The 23269-nt window shown below is 31.7% G+C and overlaps 1 protein-coding gene across 1 annotated transcript in view; it reads left to right on the top strand.

Moving 5' to 3' along the window:
• LOC132718594 (uncharacterized) overlaps window positions 1–23269 on the top strand; it is a gene marked incomplete at its 5' end in the record, with an annotated part of 62838 nt that extends 39569 nt beyond the window's left edge. The window contains 11 exon segments of the mRNA XM_060702310.1: window positions 1882–1942; window positions 4317–4379; window positions 5816–5988; window positions 6286–6369; window positions 8685–8804; window positions 9547–9770; window positions 11482–11522; window positions 16262–16360; window positions 20750–20852; window positions 21223–21434; window positions 22288–23269. Coding sequence (XP_060558293.1) covers window positions 1882–1942; window positions 4317–4379; window positions 5816–5988; window positions 6286–6369; window positions 8685–8804; window positions 9547–9770; window positions 11482–11522; window positions 16262–16360; window positions 20750–20852; window positions 21223–21434; window positions 22288–22457 — 1350 coding nt within the window.

Below are 23269 nucleotides of genomic sequence, written 5' to 3'. Positions count from 1 at the left end.
TAAACCTTATTCACTCACTGTCTTGTCCCTGTAAAATCCCTGTATGGTATATATTGTGCTACCTAGGATGGATCTTACTCTTGAAACTGATCGATAGTCCCTTTGGCAGAAATAAATAAAGTGAAAATCGCAGCCTTCTTGGGTTGAATACAACCCCCCCCCCCCCCCCCCCCCAAAAAAAAAAAAAAATGAAAAGAAAAAGAAATGCAAATTAACTTACATTCAATAAGAATACATTGGTTTTAAATGTTTAAGGCAATTTAAGTTAATTGATACAAAGTTAAAGATAATTATCTGCTCAATATGAAATTGTGAGAGTGTTATTTCTTTCATTTTATTCTTACATCAGTGGTAAATATACCAATAAAAAAGGATGTATTTAACCAGGATATATAATCCCAATACCAATGATAAAGTATGGCTTTATTATACATGATAAATACTTTATTTTTATTTTTTTTGAACCACCAACCAATTTAAATGAGCACTTTAGAGTTCATGCAATCAAAGTTCAACTGTATAATTTTTCTTTGATTAAGCATCCTTTTATTCTTGTGGAAATGTAAGTTGTGAGATTTTTTACTGACTTCAGGTAAAGTCTAAAAATATACAAAAGGAACAACAAAAGCAACAAAGGTTTAGAATATATAATTGATCATGATGACTAGCATTTATTATTATGCTTTAGACTTTTATTGCAGATATTACAAAATATCTCAAGTCATAAACTAGTTTCATATATCGGTTCTTTCTTATGTTTTTGTCCCATTTACAGGAGATTAAAGGTGTTATAAGATGGTCACGTGTTATAATATTGTCATATTTATATTTGTAGACCGTTATTATGTAACTTGCAGGAAGTGCTATATTAACTTGTACATATGTGTATACATAAATTACATAATTGTATACATAAGATATACATCATTGTATACATTATTGACAGAGTTAAGACCCTTGAATAAAAGAGTTTCTTTTGTGTGTTGCTAGCTGCACAGAAGCTTGTCTTGACTTCTTCTCAGAATTTAATAACTTATGCAATTTTAACAAAACTTTATAGGAATGACCAATACTTAGTCTAGGTGTGCATATCATTGGCTTTTTATGGTTCAATGATTTTTAACAGAGTTATGGCTTTTTGATAATTTTTATTTTTAGAATTTGTCTGGACTACTCCTCTAATACCAATAATACAGTTTTAATGAAACTTTCAAGGATTGTTTAATAGGGTATATTACACGAATGGTTTTTGGCTGAGTTATGGCCCTTGAAAAAAGCATGTTTTGCCATGTTACTGATTTTTGTGTCTCCTGCTACACAGGCTATCTGATCTCCCTTGTGTTATAGTAGTATATGAATTTACATCCTGATTCATAACAGGAAAATTATGTCATCCTAAGCATGCAATTCATTTATGAAAGGCACCTGTGAATGTCATATTTTTATGCATACAACAAATGTCTTATATGGGGATGTAACACAGGTTTTTCTAACACCAGTGTATACAATAGAAATTCTTGTCTGATTTGGTGAAAGGCTGACATGGTAAAACTTAACTCTCATAGAATTTATCCATTTTTTACTGTAAAGGGTATAATGCCTGTAAGTCTGTAAGTGGCATAATCTGTTGATAAGAGACAGTTGTTCCTTATGTTAGATAATGGTGTTTAAAATAGTAAAGAACTGCTTTAAATAACTAAGAAATATAAAGTTTGAGAACATTTTTATTATATTAATATACAGCAGTAACATGCATTAAGTAAGATAGACACTCTTTTTAAAAAAAAATCAGAAATAGAAAGAGTATGAAAACATGATTGTTCAGTTTTTGAGATTTTTATAGTATTATATATGATATATCTTAACAATGTATGTTTACAGGCGGCTGGTAGTAGAAAGCAAATCAAATATCCCTCCACATCTTCCAGAGAGTTTATGAAAGGTAATTATATCAATATGATTGTACAATACCAGACAACCCAGTACATGTTTGCACAACACCACATTAAACTACTCTGTACATGTTTGCATAGTACCACATTAAACTACTCTGTACATGTTTGCATAATACCACATTAAACTACTCTGTACATGTTTGCACAATACCACATTAAACTACTCTGTACATGTTTGCACAATACCACATTAAACTACTCTGTACATGTTTGCACAGTACCACATTAAACTACTCTGTACATGTTTGCACAATACCACATTAAACTACTCTGTACATGTTTGCATAGTACCACATTAAACTACTCTGTACATGTTTGCACAGTACCACATTAAACTACTCTGTAACATGTTTGCACAGTACCACATTAAACTACTCTGTACATGTTTTCACAGTACCACATTAAACTACTCTGTACATGTTTGCACACATTAAACTACTCTGTACATGTTTGCACAGTACCACATTAAACTACTCTGTACATGTTTGCATAGTACCACATTAAACTACTCTGTACATGTTTGCACAGTACCACATTAAACTACTCTGTACATGTTTGCACAGTACCACATTAAACTACTCTGTACATGTTTGCACAGTACCACATTAAACTACTCTGTACATGTTTGCATAGTACCACATTAAACTACTCTGTACATGTTTGCACAATACCACATTAAACTACTCTGTACATGTTTGCACAGTACCACATTAAACTACTCTGTAACATGTTTGCATAGTACCACATTAAACTACTCTGTACATGTTTGCACAGTACCACATTAAACTACTCTGTACATGTTTGCACAGTACCACATTAAACTACTCTGTACATGTTTGCACAGTACCACATTAAACTACTCTGTACATGCTTGCATAGTACCACATTAAACTACTCTGTACATGTTTGCACAGTACCACATTAAACTACTCTGTACATGTTTGCACAACACCACATTAAACTACTCTGTACATGTTTGCACAGTACCACATTAAACTACTCTGTACATGTTTGCACAGTACCACATTAAACTACTCTTTACATGTTTGCACAATACCACATTAAACTACTCTGTACATGTTTGCACAATACCACATTAAATACTCTGTACATTTTTGCACAAACCACATTAAAAAATACTCTGTAATGTTTGCAAGACCCCATTAAACATCTTTAATGTTTCCAAATACCACTTAAAAATTTTTCTCCCCTTAAAAAACCATAAAAAATTTTAAAAAAACCCGTAATAAAGTGTGTCAGACTACCCCGAACATGTGACATCAGGCTACCGAATACATGTGATATCAGACTACCCTGTACATGTGGGCACATTGCAACAGATAAAAACTATACATGTTTGCACATTAAACATCAAACTACCCTGTACATATGTGCACAATACCCCATCAGTACCTTGTACATTTGTGTGCAGTACCACATCAGGGTCTACCTTGTACATAATTATGTGCACAGAACATAAAACTACCCTGCACATATATGCAAAATACAACATAAGACTACCTTGTATATACATTGTATGTGCACACTACAACTTAAGACTACCTTTGTACATCAGACTTCCCTGTACTTATATGCAAAGTACAAAATAAGACTATGCTGCACAAATGTGCAAAGTACAACATAAGACTATGATGCACACATGTGCACAGTACAATAACATAAGACTACATGGCACATATGTGCACACTACAACATAAGCCTACCTTTGTACATAATTTATGTGCACAGTACAATATAAGACTACACTGTACATAACTATGTGCATGGTACAACATAAGACTAACATGCTTAACCTGTGTTGCCCACTGCAACTTCAGACTTGTCACCCTGTACATATGTGCATTCTGACTAGACTTGAATCTTCATATTAACATCAAATAAACTAATAATTAACTGTTTCATTATCAAAGCAGTGCTTGACAAATACATAAATTTAGGGTAAGTGAATGGTTAAAGATGGGTCTGCCAGTGCAAATTAAAGAAAATAGTCACCCAATCAGATTGTGTATTTTAATATGATCAATATTTTTGTTTGTTTGCAATGAGTAGAACAGAACAGAACAGTATATCCAATAAAGTCTTTGACAATTGAGGGCAGATCTGCAATAGCATTATAAAAGTTAGATTGATAAAACTTTCTATGACTTTTACACTTAGGGAAAGGCTATTAAAATGTTAAAATTTAAAGATGTTACAGTTTAGATAAATTATAAGTTTTATAGCTTAGTCCACCTAAACATTGTAAAATAATTTTAGCATGGATATGAATGTCAATATCAAAATTTTATATTAGGTTTTTAGAAAATTTAAGATAAGATAAAACTGGGCTTATGTTTTCAGATCGAGTATTTGTTGACCTGTGTATTCTTCAAGCAAGAGATCTTATTCCGAAGGATAGAAATGGTATGTTTACTTGTATAATTATATGTATTTCATATTCACAGATACAACCCCAATCTGTATTCCATGCAAGAGTATTCCAGAATGCTTCTACTGCTGTTGCTGTAGTTATATTACAACATATTTAAATACTGAAAGGTTTTGTTGCTTTGGTTAATTATATACATGTACTTGGAGAGATATGTTGCTATGTTTAGTTGCCTGGGCAGGGATTCAAACCCTGGACCTCTCACATCCTAAGCAAGTATGTTACCCCTGTTATTGAGAGTTATGCCATTACATTTGCATATACAACCTGTATAATTAACATACAGAGAGTTATGTTGTTACAGTTGAATATAATATATAATATGAATAGATATGATAACAAATATATTGTAAGGGAAACTTGACATGTGATTTTGGTTTAAAAAAAACCCTAGTCAGGAAATTCAAAAGATGGTATTTGGCAGGGAGAAAAACCTTATTTGGGTGGGGAAAAGGGAAAAAAAAAATTTACCCCAAAACTTTTTTTTTTTCAAAGGTTTTGGTAAATAAAAAATGAATTTTGGTAGGGGTTTTTTTTTAAAGTAAAAACTTGTATTAAAAAATTTTTCCCCCCAAAAATCAAGTCAATAAAATTGTGGGCAGAACAAGTTTTTTAAAATAAAGAACAAACTTTAAATAAAAATTTTTTTAGTTTTGAAAAATTTTTTAATTTTAAAATTTAAAGACGGTTTTGGGAAAAAGGGGGAAAAATGTGCAAGATTTTTAGGGATACAGAAAGATGCCCCAAATCCAGAAGCTACTCCTGGTTCTTGTTTAAGCACTCATACATGGGGTCTCCTCCGATGATTAGTAATTTTAGTTGGCCTGCCTGGGAATCGAACCCACTATGTCGAGAGTCTCATGCTCTAACCAGTTGAGCTATGCGGGCTGGTCCAGTAAGTCTTAAACTAGTGTCCTCTATGGCTGAACAGTTAAGATAACACTTGCTCCTCACCACTGTGTATTCTTTTTTTTCTTGTTTGGAAGCTGTCAAGCTCTCTTATTGAAGGTCATTGGTCTAGATAGGTGGCCACTAAATGACCTTTATAGTGCTAATATGAATTTATACATTATAAATTAAAAACTGAGTAGATTATGAATTTCTGTCATTTTTATATCACATTACAAGACCAATTTCATTTATAAAATAAAATATATATGGACATTTTAATTGCCTTGCTGTAAATAAACAAATTCCTTGTTTGTAAATGAAATTAGTTTTGTAACTTTAATATTAAACATCAAGACTTGTTGAATTAATATATTTGTTAAAAGTTTTAAATGTAGAAGGAAACTTAATTTTTTTTTTATATTTTACGAGTTTATTAAAAACACAGAATTCCTATCTTTATTACATATTGTTTAGCATTAAATGCTGTTAAACTTTATATCTTATTGTTCATGCTATTCAGTATTCAGAGAATATGATACCAGACAATTCATGTTGGTTGTCAATGTGCATTCACGTTTTCTGAAGTTGTTTTTCTGTTTTGTACAGGAGTTATATGACAAGGATATAATGTTCAATGATTTCCTAGGAAGAATAAACTTGTCACTTGACCAATTGAAGGAGATTTCTCTCAAGGTAAGGTTAAAAAACCTTAACTTGCTGTATTTCTGAAATAAACTTTCCAGCTTTCATTTTTCAGATTGTCTATTATCAGTTATAGGGTTATCAAGATGGAAATTTAAAGTTAATCAGCCATCAGTGTAGAGCCTGGTCAGATGACCTACATTCCTGACCAGTTACTGCTGAAGAAGCTTTCGAGTTTACTGAAAAATGATTTTTAAAATTTTGATAATTTGTTAGAAGCAGTGTCAGAACTAAGTGTAGAAATTAGATGAAAATAGCTTTTTGAATTATAAGATTTGTATATTTTAGGGAACATCAGACTGGTTTTCTTTACAACATGTGAAATCTGGTCAACTGCAGATAACATGTAAAGTGACAGCCCCAGAAACTGTGGTAAATATTACATATACTATTTCATTATTGTTGGGTAATTAGATAGGGGTGTCCATGGCCAAGTGGTTATGGTTGTTGACTTCAAATCACTTGCCTGTCACTGCTGTAGGTTTGAATCCCACCAGGGACTTTGGATTGTTTCATGTGAGGAAGCTATACAGATCACTTACAGAAGAATGCTGGTGGTTTTACTCAGGTGCCCTGTTGTGTTAGAAACAATGCTTGGAGAGGCACCTGAGGTCTTCTTTCACCAGTTAAACTGGAATGAAAAAAGGTTATGAGACAACTTTTTTCAAAAATTACTATACTAACAGATAGAGAAAATTACATGTATATTGTTTGAGAAAATGAAAATACTACGGAAATTGTGTAAATATTTACTACAAAAACAATGCATCATGTATTTTACCATTTCTTGAAAAAGTTGCTTACTTGCAGAGAAATTGGTAATTACTGGTTAGTTATCCAGGAAAGTTGGTAAGGTGGATTAACTGCCAAGATATTACCAAAAAATATGTTTAAATAGGTGTTAAAACCAGGTGTAGAATAGGTAATTAATGAGTGTCGTAAATCTGTTGTTATATGACAGTACAGGAAGGTTAATTTGTAACAAATTAAAGTGCAAAGTTAACACTTCGACTATTTTTATACAGTTATTTGCATTATCAATATTATTGCAATTCCACTGACAGGGAAGTTTCCAGCATTTCCCTTTCATCACAGAAGCTATAAATCAATTTCTAGATTAAACGCTCAGTTAATACAAAAAAAAAGATAGTGAAATTGAAATACACATAAACAGTTTTTGTCTCATTAGATCATAATATCCTCCAGGTGAAATATTGTGAACACTTGATGTCAGTAGTGTTGTTCATCAACACTTTCCTTTAAACAACATCTCCTAAAACACTACTTCATAGGTTTCTCTGGGTTGTTCAAAAGTTGTTCAAAAAATCCATTTTATGTTTAGTTTATACATATTTAATTAAGCTCAATTGCGAAGATGTTCTTGCAACTTAGGATTATATTCAATACTTTCTACTCCGCTTCCTGGAACCAACTGGTGTCATAAGAAGAAACATCGTCGTGACCCAAACAGGGATCAAACCTTTGCATGATTCCTAGTTTGAGAGGCAGACACCTAAACCACTAGGCCACTGCTTCCCTCATGCATCTGGGTTTTTTTTTTAATTTTTTGTACAAATACTCTATAAGTCAGATTAATATTCTAGCACTGAAATGATTGGTGGATGGATTTGTATGATAACTGTTCTAATGATTTTAATTCAATTTGGTTAAAAACAACATGACCTCTTATGGGGTATGATTTATTTTCCTTAGGTGTAGGGAAAAGTCATTTTGGAAATTACTTTTTGTTTGATTTTCCTTCTATAAGCTAACTTGATTTCGCTTCCTCACATGAACATATCAAATTGCAGGTAGAATTTTAAACCTAGAGCGGGGTAAGTGACAAGTGATTAGAGTTGACAACTTTGACCATGTTTACATTGATATCACTTAGTATCATGATTTCTAATTGTTGATATGAAGGGTTCCATAATCTGATATCAGTTATGCTACCTTTAACTTTGCTGATTTGACACGCCACTGTGATAGAATATTTTACTGTTTTTTTTACCAATTGATGTGATTTATTCCACTGGAATGATTTATTATGCACAAATTGTTTCAGTAGAGAGATAATTCATGTTTGTGATTTTGTGTAGTGAAACAAGTTAAAACTGGAATTTTCAATCTGTACATGATTTGGTATGTATACTTAAATGTGTTGATTTATATTCATGCCACTATTTTATATACAATTAGATATTATCCAAGTATGTATATTTTGTACTTATATAATGTTACTATTTTGTTGCCAGGTCCAGTATGTCATAATCAACTATGTAGCTGTATGAAGATTTTTTTTTTTCAACAAATAAAAAGTTGTCATAAAATGTTGTATTTTACTGAAGATCATGATAAAATAAACATATCTTGGTAGTCTAATTATGACTTAACAGAAAAATTATCCCATTACCGATTGGATTTGCCCAGCCAGCTTTGATTTTGGAACAGTTAAATATGTCTTTCAACATACAATAACTTGTACAGTTCACCATAGTGAACCAGGGATTATTGTGATAACATTGAAATTAATGTGAGCATGTTAAGTCTAAGCAGGATTTTTTACATTAGTAACATATTTATAATTAACTGTTTTACTTTAGAAGGTAGGGATGGGTAGAGAGTTGCAGATACTTCTTGTAGACTTACATATTACTATATAAATAAAAGTATATAACTTGTTACAGAAGAAAGGTGGGAAATCTGTGAGTTCTAGAAAAGAGAGCAACAAAGACCAGTCAAAGTCATCTCCTGTAAGAGCTACATCAATAGAAAGTGATGTTTTTATTACACCAGCAAATACTCAGGTTAGTTTATGCCATTCAACATTCATAAAATGAAACACCTATGCTACAAAATAGTTGTATTGTTGTTGGTATCTATACTATTTGATAAGTATACAAAAGTCATGTTATGTCTACTGATAGAAATGATTGTTAGTAGAAAAAAACTTAATTCAATATTTTTGCAAAATTTCTCAGTTGTAATTGATCTTGGCCATGCAGTGTCTTGAGGGAAGGATATTCTGATCTGAATCGCAAACATATGTCAGATATTTTTTCTTGCATATTCTGCCATATTATTTCATATTTAAAATGGTTTACCTCAATAAGATATTTGTTCATAGAACTTAATGTCATTTCATCCATAACTATTTCCTTACAATAGCGTATGAATTTACAACTTTAATAAGTGAAATGACATCATCCGTAGCGTATAGTTCCCTTCTAAAATGACTTCATTTTACGCGTTTCATTCATAAAATGCACTAAAATGACATTGTTGTATGTCACTCGACTCATCTGGCACCCCCATGCCAGATGAAATTTCCAGCATTGGTAAAACTAACAGAAACACCAGTCTGCTATGCAAGAAATAAAAATAAAAGCAATTCTGAGGCATAATGGGCTTTTAAAAACTGCAACTTGAGAACCATTGACCTTAAAATAGGTTAGAGCAACCAGAAAAATCAGGACAATACATGACATGACTTGATACAGTATTTAAAAATCTACTGTATGTATTGGTATAACCAATTTCCTTTCACAGGTTTTAAAAGGTGCTCCACCACTCAAAACTGTAAACAACAACAACAACAGTCAGCCCACGAACCGGAACCATTTAGATGTGAACTACAACAATCCGGAAACATCTACCCCAATCAAAGACAGTCCTTTACCATCATCAGCACTGAATGAAAGCCCTGTTCCAGTTACTCTACGTAGGTCAGCATCCGATGTTAATGTAGGACGTAGACCCTCTCAAACCAACTCGTAAGTTTGTTTTGTTTGTAGCACCGGAGCTAAAAAAAGAAAAACCTTGTTAACACTCAAGCGGTCACATTTTTGCCTCAATCATCATCAAACTTGGTCAGGATGCTTGTCGAGGTAATAGCTTGGATGGGTTCGATTATGGGTCATCTCAGACACCGGAGCTAAAAATAGAAAAACTTTGTTAACACTCTAGCGGTCACATTTTTGCCTCAATCATCATCAAACTTGGTCAGGATGGTTGTCTAGGTGATAGCTCGGATGAGGTTGAACATGTGTCATCTCGGATGAAAAACTAGGTCACAGGAGCTAAAAACAGAAAAACCTCGTTAACACTCTAGCAGTCACATTTTTGACTCAAGTGTCATCAAACTTGGTCAGGATGCTTGTCTAGGTAATTGCACGGATGAATTCGAACATGGTTCATCTCGGATGAAAAACTAGGTCACAGGAGCTAAAAATAAAAAAATCTTGTTAACCCTCTAGTGGTCACATTTTTGACTCAATTGACATCAAACTTTGTCAGGATGCTTGTCTAGGTAATTGCTCGGATAAGTTCGAACATGGGTCATCTCAGATGAAAAACTAGGTCACAGGAGCTAAAAATAGAAAAATCTTGTTAACACTCTAGTGGCTACTGTTTTGATCCAAATATCCTGTAAATTTGTCTGAAAGTTTGTTTTGATGATTTCTAGGTCAAGTTTGAACATGGGTCACCTGGGGTTAAAAACTAGGTCACACTGCTCAAATATGGAAAAACCTTGTTAACATTCTAGTGGTCACATTTTTGACGCGATAATCATCAAACTTGGTCAGGATGCTTGCCTAAGTCATTGCTGGGATGAGTTCGAACATGGGTCATCTCTGATGAAAAACTAGGTCACCTGAGCTAAAAATAGAAAAATCTTGTTCACACTCTAGTGGCTACTGTTTTGATCCAAGTATCTGGAAATTGGTCTGAAAGTTTGTTTCGATGATTTCTAGGTCAAGTTCGAATATGGGTCACCTGGGTAAAAAATTAGGTCACACTGCTCAAATATGGATAATCTTTGTTAACACTCTAGTGGTCACATTTTTGACTCACCTGTCATGAGACTTGGTCAGAATGCTTGTCTAGGTAATTGTTCGGATGAGCTTGATGGGTCAGGTGAGCGATCAAGGGCCGGCCATCATGGCCCTCTTGTTTATAATACAGAGTTATTACAGGGTTTTTTTTTTAAGTTATTATAGAGAAATTTGATGATTCATTTGAAATGTGATAATATCATAAATAAAAATTAAAATCCTTGTTGAAGGTCTAGATTAAGTTAAACATAGACACTAATACAAGTTTAGTTTGAAAATCTTTTCTTTGATCTCATTTCATTAAGGCAGATTGAGTCTGTTTTTCTAACTATAGCTTTCAATATTGATGATGTTTTACATGAAATAAATGAAAATTATGCCTGAATCTAAATTGATTATTTCAAAGTTATTCTACATTTACTAGTATATGAAAGTGAATTTATCATTGTAGAATATTTCATTGGTTATAAATGGAAAGAATGAATAATTTAAACATCTCATATTTGCCTTGCTGATATAGTAGAAGGGGATTGACTTGCTATGTTTAAAGGAAGTTATTGACTTAAAGTTTTTTTGTTTTTTTTTTATACTGGAATAATGTTTAGTAGACATGAAGGAATTTAACAATTAATTGTGATGTTTTTTTCAGAATGAATTCCTTTGCAGCATTCCAAGACTTTGACACAACAGGTGAGAATATTTTGTCAGTTTTAAATTATTTATTTTGCTAGGTATTACTGTACTGCCTGATGTAATAATTGATAGCATGTGCAAGTTAGTTAATGACAAGCATTCTTATTTCTTATAATGGGAGAGAAAAACAGTTGTAAATTTGCATGCTGTTTTGTTTATACAAATAGATTTCATGAATTATGGTTCTACTCAAATGCACGTTCATGCCTGAATTTATAATGAATAAAGGAAAAAAAAAAAATTATATAAATTATTACGTTTTGCACTGATGACGGCATATAGCCGAAACGTTTGCAATAGATAATTACTGAATGTTTGTGTTTGTGTGGCTTGTCTGTTTATTTTAATGAATAAAGAGGAATTTGAAGTAGAATATTATGTGATGTACAGTACCATTCACTTTAAATACTTTTGCATTTTTTTTTCGTTCTTGCAATTTGTTACAACAGAAAACGATCCAACAGAAAAGGAAGATAAAACAAATGAAGTCAATGGTAACTTGAAGATAATATCTGTGTATGGTGATAGGGTCTATATTATGCTTCAAATGTAAAACCCTGAAACTGATGAATTTGTGTAATGGATAAGCCCTATCATGAATCTGGAACAGTCCATTAATTTAATTTAAAGTACCACATTGTTTTCAATGAACATTTTGTAGGAAAAAAACTTACCTCTTCATAGATTTATAATCCATAATGAAGAACAATCCAACAAATCCAAATATTTTTATCTAAAAAATAACAATTAATGACAGTCCATCCATGTAAAATCATTATAAAAATATATAAATTAATATTAATATAATCCTGTATTATATATATTATATTAGATCATAATTATGAATAATGATTTCTATAATTAAATTGTATCTTTAATATACATATTTAAAAGCATATTTTTATAGTTCTAATTAGTGCCCCCTTTTAAAAAAATGTAAGCCCCCTAAGGCTTTAAATGGAGACCATATGGTACATTAATTGTATAATGGATAACAATATTAAAATATAGATAATAAGCTACCAAAAGTATAGAGCCTGTTGTAGACTGCTGCCTGGCTTTGCTCTTCACTAGTGGCTAGGGTCAGTACTTAATGATTCCAGCAAGTGAAACAGTCACTTTATAAATACATCATGTTTATTTGTTATTTAGACCAAAGTATTCCCAACATATAACAGTCTTTGTGAAAATGTTCCTTTTTTTAAATGAACACCTTATTATACTAAATAAATTTTTGATATGGACAAAGTCTCACATGCTCTGTTGTTTATTTGGCTCTTCATTGTTAGTTTTAAAGGATTTCAATATCAGACTACTGAATTTAACCGTTCACTTGCTGAAACAGAATGTCATTAACCTTTGTCACCAGTAAAGAGCCAGGCTGTGTAGTGTGACCAGTCTGTTTACTATTGGAAGACTAACAGGGAATTTTTATCTTGATATCCCCTATATATAAAAAGGACAGTTCCTGGAATAGTCCATGTAAGAAATTCAGCAGGTTATGGGTTTATAAGTATACAACAGCAAATGAATCTTGTATGATTTTAGCTTTGGCAAGTTTTTATGCTAGCATAAGGGTTCAACCCAGAAATTATGCACAGAAGGGCACATGAAGTCCACCTCAACCAGTAAAGCTGGAAAGTCACTATTACAGTGTGACTTAAAATCCAACAAAACAAAACATATTATATATAGCAGATCATGTAGAGTTCTTGTATATCAGAACTTATCTTAGCCAACAATTATTTTAAACAGCTATAAAAAATTATATAACTGCATGTATTTATGATTAGAATCTTATTCCCCATCGTAATTTGGGAATATTTTTACTGTAAAAGGTGGGGGAAATATGATATGAGGTCTTTTTAAAAGAACTCCACTGAGGTTCCAAAGTTGAAATTCTTGCATAGATCATGGGGCATTCAAAATGGAAATACACTCAGAATGAAATTGAAAATTTAAAGTTTTTTTTTTTTTTCATTTTGCTCAATTAAAAAAGGATTATTTTGGAAAAATGGAAACCCACAAATTATTGATCAAGGTTCATGGAAAAAAATCTTTAATTTTTGTTATGAGCAATTAGGCCATAAACCAATATTTCTTTCTTTTCTTCCCACACATAATTGTATGCTTTAAAGGAACATGCCTCCAGATAAATGCTAATGTTCATGAAAATTTTAAAAATGTATTTAAAAGTAAAATATTATCAAGGGAACAAAGAAAAACATTTACAGGTTGCAATTAGCACTTGCAAACCACATAAATTACCAAAAAAGAGGTCGTAATAAGCAAAAATAGCTCTTACTGCTTAAGGAACACAGATGAAATATGGTAATAACTACTGCAAAATCAGTCCTTAATTGCATTTAATGTGTACATTATGATTTTAATCTAAAATGTTTTTCCTATTTTAAAATCTTAGTACATTTTTCTCAAGTTAAATTTTCTTGAGATATTTTGGCTCATCTGGAGGCATGCAGCTTTAACTAACATATATATTGATGAAGAAAAAAAAAACTATTTATATTACACATTTGTATACATGTATATTGTCATTACCCTACATAAAGTATTATATAATAATTTAACAACAAGTTTCTCTCTCTCTCTATATATATATATATATAATACAGCAAATCACAGGTGGCAGTATCAGTGTTTTTCCACTATCAAAATAATAGTTCTATAACTATAATTTTGATAGTGGAAAATTTTTTTTTTATATATAATTTCATCGGTGGTTTTGTATTTGGTACCTTATAGTAAGCCTTAGAGTGTTGAATTTTTTTTTTCAGGGTTGTAGTAGGGGTCCAGGGGCAGATTGGGGTGGGGTGTCCAAACACTGATACTGCCACCTGTGCAGCAAATTAGATGATAAATATACTTGTGTACAGTTGTATAATTAAATTAGATGTCACAAAAGCAGTTTGACATGTGCTTTTGTGCCTTAGTATGTCCATTCTTATTATGTTTGTCCGCGGACATGGGATGGAATTTTAAATAAACTTGGCTCAAATATTGAAACAATGTGTCATGAATAGATTCATGTTTTTAGGGAATGTGTCATGATAAGATACATGTGTTTAGTGTCCATTAAGCATTATTAGTAAGATTGTTACAGCTGTATCTGTCATAAATGTTCATAATGCTGTGATGATGTGTAATTTTAAATTTATTCTTTCAACAAATAAGCATCATGAAATAAGCTTTTAGTTAATTTTACATAGTTTTAAACTTATGAAAAATGCACTTAGATAAATAAATGTAACCTAGGCTACATTGGTTCAAATTTGGTTCCTGTCCACCTGTCCAATCCCTACAGTTAAATCATAAAAAGATTTTTTGTAAAAATGTACAATTCCTATTTAAATGTTTGTTAGAATATCTAGATATTGCATGATATTACATATATAAAAAGTCTGAATATATCAGAAGAGAAAGTAAAATAATAGTATATCAGAAAAGAAAATATATGAGAAGAAGAACAAAATAAATGTTTGAAAAAAAAGATGTTGAAAAAAGGATTCAAACATGTACATGATGCACACTGAACCATTACAGTTTTAAAAATATATATTCATTGTACATGTACTCAGGCAAAGGAGGAAATGGAGTATATATTTGTATGTTTATAATTTGCTAAATATAATTTTGTATTATAAATATTATTTAACAATTTTATGTCTTGCTCTAGTTTGTTTTTTTTGCCAAAAACTATACTGAATAGTGCTGAGTAATATATTGGAGGTGTTTTTATTCTAAAAGGTTGTAAATTATTTTACAGCAAGGCATGTTAAGCTTCAAGTGTCTGAGAAAAAAGGTTTGCACTAATGAAGAATGTTGTAACTTGTTGTTATATAATTTTATTGTATGCAGGAGTGATATTTGTATGTTTAAAAGTTATAAGATAAAGTTGTTTGAGGAAAATGGTACTTGAAGTGTTGTTTTCAATTTGTGTTTTAGATTGATGGCACTTGTCACTGTCAAGCACATATTTGAGAAAAAAAATCATGTGTTTATCTCTTAGAGAGAAAAAAAGGATAATTCTTTTTATACATTCCAAAAATTGCATTTTAAACAATTTATCTCTTACTATATTACACCCTTGGATCTTTTTGAAAATGGAAATTTATCCTTACCCAATCACTCAATTCATTTACATGATTTATAACAATTTTCCATAAAAACAGTCTTGCAGCATTATATTTTCCTTTAAAATTTTTTACACGTCTTGTAAGAGGGACTCTTAGCAAAAAGTGCCGTTTTTGAGATGAAATATAAAGACTTAAAGTTTTGCTATAGCTTATTGGTAAGAGTAACTCCGAATATATTTCCATTGCTTGTATGTATCACGCTAAGATTTTCAGTATTGAACAGGTTTGTTGTGACCATTTTAAAACTTGCTGAATTTGTTTAATGGACTCTCCCTGCTTTGAATTTGGAACAGTCCATTTAAATTTTAAGAGATTTAATTACCAACAGTGTAGAGGGCGTGGCTCTATTCTGGCTGCAAAGACTAATCACTTTGGGTTCCAGCAGGTTAAGGGTTGATGTGACTGAGTGGGGTTATTTCTTAATGACAAAAATAAGAACATTGAACAATGATAAAGTAAAATGTATAATGTAACAGACACCAAAACACCCTCCAGCTTGCCAAATAACATGGGAAATATGCATATTTTCAATATTATGTAGACTTTCAAATATTTATCAGTATTGGTTTATAAATATTTCAGTATCACAGTTGGATATGAAAAACTTCTATACAGTCAGTGATAGTTCAGAAAATATTGATGTACTTTCACAAAACAATAGTGCTGACTCATCATCTTCAGGTGTTGTAATGTATAGTTCATGCAAATGCAATATATAGTTCAAATAAGTTGTAATGTATAGTTCAAACAAGTTGTAATGTATAGTTCAAACAAGTTGTAATGTATAGTTCAAACAAGTTGTAATGTACAATGTATAGTTCAAACAAGTTGTCTTTTAATGTTACACCTGTTATTTGTTTATGTTTCTGTTATAACAATGGCTGTTATTTTCTTAATTACATTTTATTTATGGTTAATATTCAATCAGATTAAAATCAATTCCTAATTAAATTATGCTACACATTAGGACCTAACATTCACCCATAGGCAGTCACTTTCTGGTGGTCTTTGAAACAACCAATGATTGTTGAGGTTTCATAATTTTGAAAGCTATACTGTTTCTAATTTTAACACTTGGAAAACCAATACTTATGCCTAGGTCACAAATAAAACGGGCGCCGTCCGATTAAACGATTTTTATAAAATCGGCGGATTTTTTGATGTCGTGGACGCTGGGCGATTTTAAATCTGATACCTTGCGTTGTCATGAATGAAACAGTCATCGGGCGATTTTTTGCCGAATGGATTTTACAGAAAGAATTGAACGGATCGGGCGGTCGCCGCCCGATGTCCGTACGGCGCCTGTGCGATTTAAAAGCCACCCTAGTAAGAATATCTCGAAACAGCCCGGACGCATTTTAAATCGGACGGTGTTTTAGATGGCCCGATCAAAAAAACATCGCACGGTCGCCGCCCGACGACCAAGCGATGTCCGCTCCATGATGTTTTATACTCAGTGACCCCAAAAATTATCGTCCGGCCGCCGTTAGCTTTTAAGTAGTACTTAAAACTCGAAGGCGCCTGGCCGATGAGCAAAATTTTTAGCTGCTGCCGTCCGATAGTCACTGCCGCCAGACGGACGCTGGCCGATATGCGATTTTTTGGAGAAACAGACGCCGCCCGGCGGCATTTTCTTATTTGTGACCTAGGCTTTAGTAGGTAATTTTCATGAATTTAAGAGAACAAACACGGTGTTTTCCAATATACTCTGCAGGTAAACTGGCAAAACAATCTTGCCCATTAAAAATTGAGTCTATAATTTCATGTTTACTTGTTTCAAATTACTCCAAACAATTTTTTTCTTCTAACAAAAATCAACAATTTGTTTTACTTCCACAGACAACAATATTTTGATACTTCTTCTAATGCCTACTGTATATGTAAAAACCAGTTTGATTGCTTGGCTTAATAAAAAACTTTCTCAGGAAATCTGAATTTGTCATCAGATCTACATGTAAGAAATAAGTAGATCTAAACTTAAGTCAGCTTGACTGTTTGATATACATGTACTGGTTGTAACAAGTTTTCACAAAGTATTCCATAATTTCTCCTACATTGATTTATTAGAGGCAAGTTTTATGCATGGCAAGTGCAATAGCATGTGTTATGATTTGTTGTATGGAAATGTTTCCCTGTTCTCACATTACCTGTCACAATTGTTCATGTTTGATATAGTAGTAATTATACACTTCCATGACAAACAATTGTACTTTTTTCTCTCTTTGCCTCACCTGTTGTAGTGCATCTCTTATATAACAAATTTAAATTTCATGAAAGCAAATAGATTTATATATATATAAATATATTAGTGGTGGACGTTGCATCAAGAGACGTTTTTGCAGAAATTTTAGAGCAAAAGTGTTAAAAGCAAAAGCTATTAAATTGTAAAAAGTTAAACATTAATTTTAAATCTATTATCGTGTATTCCATGCATAATTAAACACTGTGATATGAAAATTAATATATGAAGGGCAATTACTAGTGTTTTCCTTGTCACACAGTTTTAGGAAATTGCCATGTGTCTATCAGTGTCATATGTTGTTGGATGATTGTTAATGTGTTAAACTGTTTGATTATTTTTAGCTCGACTTTTTTTTTTTTGAAAAAAAAAAGTAGAGGTATTGTTATAGTCGGGTCGGCTTTGCCGTCCGCAAACTTGTACCTGGATCATAACTTTTTTATTTCTTGGTGTATTGTCTTCATACTTGGCCACAACAACCCTTGGGACAAGACCTTTCAGTAGACCACACTAACCTTGACCTTCATCCATAAATGACCTTGACCTTCAAGGTTAAAAGTCCAATTTTTGCTTGTTCATGCTGTTATTGGCTGTAACTTTGTTATTTTTGAATGGATTGTCTTCAAACTTGAACATAATAATCTTCAAGCATATCCCTTAAAAATAACCAGCCAGACCTTGACCTTCACTCATAAATGACCTTGACTTTGAAGGTCAAATTATTGAAATTTTCATTTTTTTGGCTATTATTGGCTGTAACTTTGTTATTTTTGAATGGATTGTCTTCAAACCTATTATTGAAGGGATCAACTTCATATTATAACAGAACATTCTTAAGGACCAGACCTTGTTGTTTATCAAACCCAAATTTGCTTGGGCTCTTTAATGACCTTGACCTTGAAGGTTAAATTACTGAATTTTCTCAGATTTGTGCATTAAATGACCATAATTATATATTTATTGGTGTGTGTGTGTGTGTATATATAGAAAAAAAATATATATATACATATCTATCATCATCATCATCACCATCACCATCATCATCAACAACAACAACAAAATGTTTCTATTTATAGAAATTGCGTAATGTTTCTATTTATAGAAATTGCATAATGTTTCTATTTATAGAAATTGCGTAATGTTTCTATTTTTAGAAATTGCGTAATGTTTCTATTTATAGAAATTGCATATAGAAATTGCGTAATGTTTCTATTTATAGAAATTGCGTAATGTTTCTATTTATAGAAATTGCGTAATGTTTCTATTTATAGAAATTGCGTAATGTTTCTATTTATAGAAATTGCATTCTATTTATAGAAATTGCGTAATGTTTCTATTTTTAGAAATTGCATTCTATTTATAGAAATTGCGTAATGTTTCTAATTTTAGAAATTGCATTCTATTTATAGAAATTGCGTAATGTTTCTATTTATAGAAATTGCTTAATGTTTCTATTTATAGAAATTGCGTAATGTTTTTCTATTTTTAGAAATTGACTAATGTTTCTATTTTTAGAAACCGGTAATGTTTCTATTTTTAGAAATTGTGTAATGTATTTGCGTAATGTTTCTATTTATAGAAATTGCATTCTTTTTATAGAAATTACGTAATGTTTCTATTTTTAGAAATTGCGTAATGTTTCTATTTTTAGAAATAATAATGTTTCTATTTATAGAAATTGCGTAAATTTTCTATTTATAGAAATTGTGTAATATTTCTATTTTTAGAAATTGCGTAATGTTTCTATTTATAGAAATTGCGTAATGTTTCTATTTATAGAAATTGCGTAATGTTTCTATTTATAGAAATTGCGTAATGTTTCTATTTTTAGAAATTGCATTCTATTTATAGAAATTGCGTAATGTTTCTATTTATAGAAATTGCGTAATGTTTCTATTTATAGAAATTGCGTAATGTTTCTATTTTTAGAAATTGCGTAATGTTTCTATTTATAGAAATTGCGTAATGTTTCTATTTTTAGAAATTGCGTAATGTTTCTATTTTTAGAAATTGCGTAATGTTTCTATTTTTAGAAATTGCGTATTCTATTTATAGAAATTGCGTAATGTTTCTATTTTTAGAAATTGTGTAATGTTTCTATTTATAGAAATTGTGTAATGTTTCTATATTTAGAAATTGCGTAATGTTTCTATTTATAGAAATTGCGTAATGTTTCTATTTTTAGAAATTGCGTAATGTTTCTATTTTTAGAAATTGCTTAATGTTTCTATTTTAGTAGAAATTGAGTAATTTTTCTATTTTTAGAAATTGGGTAATGTTTCTATTTTTAGAAATTGCGTAATGTTTCTATTTTTTGAATTGCGTGTTTCTATTCATATATATATACAAAATAGATAAACAAAACTAATGTGACAAGACAGAACAACTAAATTTATAAAAAGGAAACGTTAAGATATGTTCAAACCTTTCTATGTTTGCGTTTAGAAAAAGTAAAAAGTCGAGCGTTGCCCCCGCCTGGCGGTGGCTCTTGTTAAACAGAAAAAATAGGGCAGTGATTCTAATTGCACAAAGTGGTACATTACATTCTATTTAAAACTTTAAGCTGAACTGTGACATTAAGGTCATCATATTACTTTTGTTTAAGTCAATTATGTCCCAATTTAATGTGACATCTGAACTTTGATATGCTTATGATCTCTGCCCAGCAAATGAACTTGACCTACAATGTTCTTTAATTTGGAACTATATATGGTTCATTGTATGTTAATTCATAGATTGGAATAGTAAAACATTGAGTACAGAATCAAGAAGCAAAGGCAATGCATGTTAGTTGAAACTTTGTAAATTAATATAAACTTGTCTTGTTTTAGATGGTTTAGCTGACCGCATGTTCAATGTGACAGGAAAAGTTCTCAGTGTGCAGGGACTGAAGTTTAATGAGGGAACAATTTACTGCAAAGTGAGGGCAATATCGTAAGTTCTTTTTTGCTACCTTTTTACTCTACTTTATGAAAGAATTTCGAACATCTAATGGTGTGCACTCGCTCGTACATCTGTCTGTTCTTCTGGGTAAAAGAAAGGACATTTATTGGGAACAATGGCTTATGGTAAATTCTACTCCTTCTGTACTTTTATAGCCAGATTGTGTGTTTTTTTTAACAAAAGAAGAACCCAATAAATGTCATTTTTAAGGACAGTCTTTTTGAGTTCCACATGTCAAGGTCAAAGTGACAGACATTATGCATGAATTTCAAAATTGTGGTGTCTGTTCTGTATCTTTAAAACCAGTGGAAGGACGTTGAAATTATTTGGCAGAAATATAAATAATGATTCTTATTTTCAGACCCAACAAGCGCAGATTACGACAGATATTTGGAAGTCGTGTAATAGCGAAATCTCCAATGATCAAAGCATCACAACCAACTTTCAATCTGCCTATTGATGTAGACAGGGGTATAGGTGTTAGTGGAGAAACATTGCTCAAATTTGACATAAAGAGAGAAGGAAAAGAACATTTAGCAACTAAGGCATTTACCCTGCGGTCTTTATTTAGTGGTTTGTAGAAGAGTTTATCACTTTAGCTTTATAAAATTTATTGTCTCAATACATTTGTAGTATATTTTAAGTTCCTAACATTGAGTAATTTGCCTCTCAACTACTGTGTATGTATCTAACCTTGGACAATGAATATTCTGATAGAAGGCAACTTTCTTTCAAATACCCTGAAGGTATGTGGTTTAAAGGAATGCCACTGAGGTTCAAAAGCTTCAAAAAATAAAAATTTGAATTTCTTATACAGATCAGCTTGGGCACTAAAAACAGAAGGATGCAAATGATAATAAAGAAATATTCTTGGAAATAAGTCGTATTTTTGTGCTATTCTTAGCCTGATTTGAGCGAAAAGTGATGCAACGCTTTTCAAATTTTGGTCATTTTTCAACATTAGGATGATTGTTCTGAAAAAAACATAGTGAGCGAATGATCGAAAATTTTGTACACAAGTTATTTGTCTAGACCTGAATCAAATCAAAAATGAATCTCAAAAACTTATTTCCATTCCTGTCATGTCAAAAATCTCAGTGGTGTCCCTTAAATACCACTCCTGTCTCAACTTATAACAGTTCCTGCATTCCATTACAATGCCAGTGTTTCTGATAGAATAACCATGTAGTGAAAATAAAATAATTTCTTGATCCATTAAATTTAAAAGATGGATTTGCAAGTTTCTCATTTGGTACATTAAGCTTAACCATGATAAGACTTTTGCTTCTTTTGTGCTTTTGGTAATTTAGAATAGTAATAGGGATTAAGTAGTTTGTATGGAAGTCAAAATACCACTTGCTTTATGTATGTATCATATTATTTCAAAGTTAGAACTACATATTTTGATTATGTATTGTTATACCAGGTCCTGGTGGAGAGGCAGACAAGATACAGAAAGTGTTGCCTCTAGAGAACAATCTTCAGGTAGAAATATATCTACAACATACACCACCAGAAAGTAACACTTTCCTGCGACGTCGACATGGTGGTCGTAGTTTGGGATTTTCAAGATCAGCCAGGAAAACAGTTGTGTAGTCTGTGGTTTTAAAGATGTGACAAACATGGTCTACTGGATAGAAAATGTCATCATCTCTATGCTTACACTTTGTAATGGCAGCGATTTTTTATAATTCGTTTTTTTTTATTCCAGAATGCCGGGAAATAATGGAAGTATTGTCCTCTATTTGATTGTTCTACTTTTTATGCCCCCACAGAGTGGGAGCATATAGCGTTGCACTTGTCCGTCAGAGTGTCCGTCCGTCCGTACGTCCCGAAATCTTGTGAACGCAACTCCTCTTAAACCTGATGGCAGATTTTGCTTAAACTTCCAGGGATGAACAACCTTAATGTGTAGATGGTAGTAAAGGAAGGAATTTTTGCTGCGACCAAAATTAACAGAATTATGGCCCTTTGTTGATTTTTTCACTATATACTATGTAGAAATTTTGTGAACGCAACTCCTCTTAAACCGGATGGCAGATTTTGCTTAAACTTCCAGGGATGAACAACCTTAATGTGTAGATGGTAGTAAAGGAAGGAATTTTTGCTGCGACCAAATTTAACAGAATTATGTCCCTTTGTTGATTTTTAGTTTTAAAATATTTGACCTAGAGTCATAAGATTGACAGAACAGTGGCGTGTGGGGGCATCCGTGTCCTATGGACACATTTCTAGTTCTTAATGTTATTTTGATAATAGTCATATCATTATGAAGTAAGAGTTATCTCATTTCAGATTTTTGTGTCTATATATGAATAAACAGAGTCTTTTATAGAAGTGTGGATATGCTATGGGTTTCTTTCATTTTTTTTGTCAACAAGCCTCGGCATAATCTTGCAGGTTTAAAA

Source organism: Ruditapes philippinarum, unplaced genomic scaffold (assembly GCF_026571515.1).
Source record: "Ruditapes philippinarum isolate M1 unplaced genomic scaffold, ASM2657151v2 ctg7611_1_1_1_1, whole genome shotgun sequence".
Taxonomy (NCBI): domain Eukaryota; kingdom Metazoa; phylum Mollusca; class Bivalvia; order Venerida; family Veneridae; genus Ruditapes; species Ruditapes philippinarum.
This window is presented reverse-complemented; position numbering and strand designations above follow the sequence as displayed.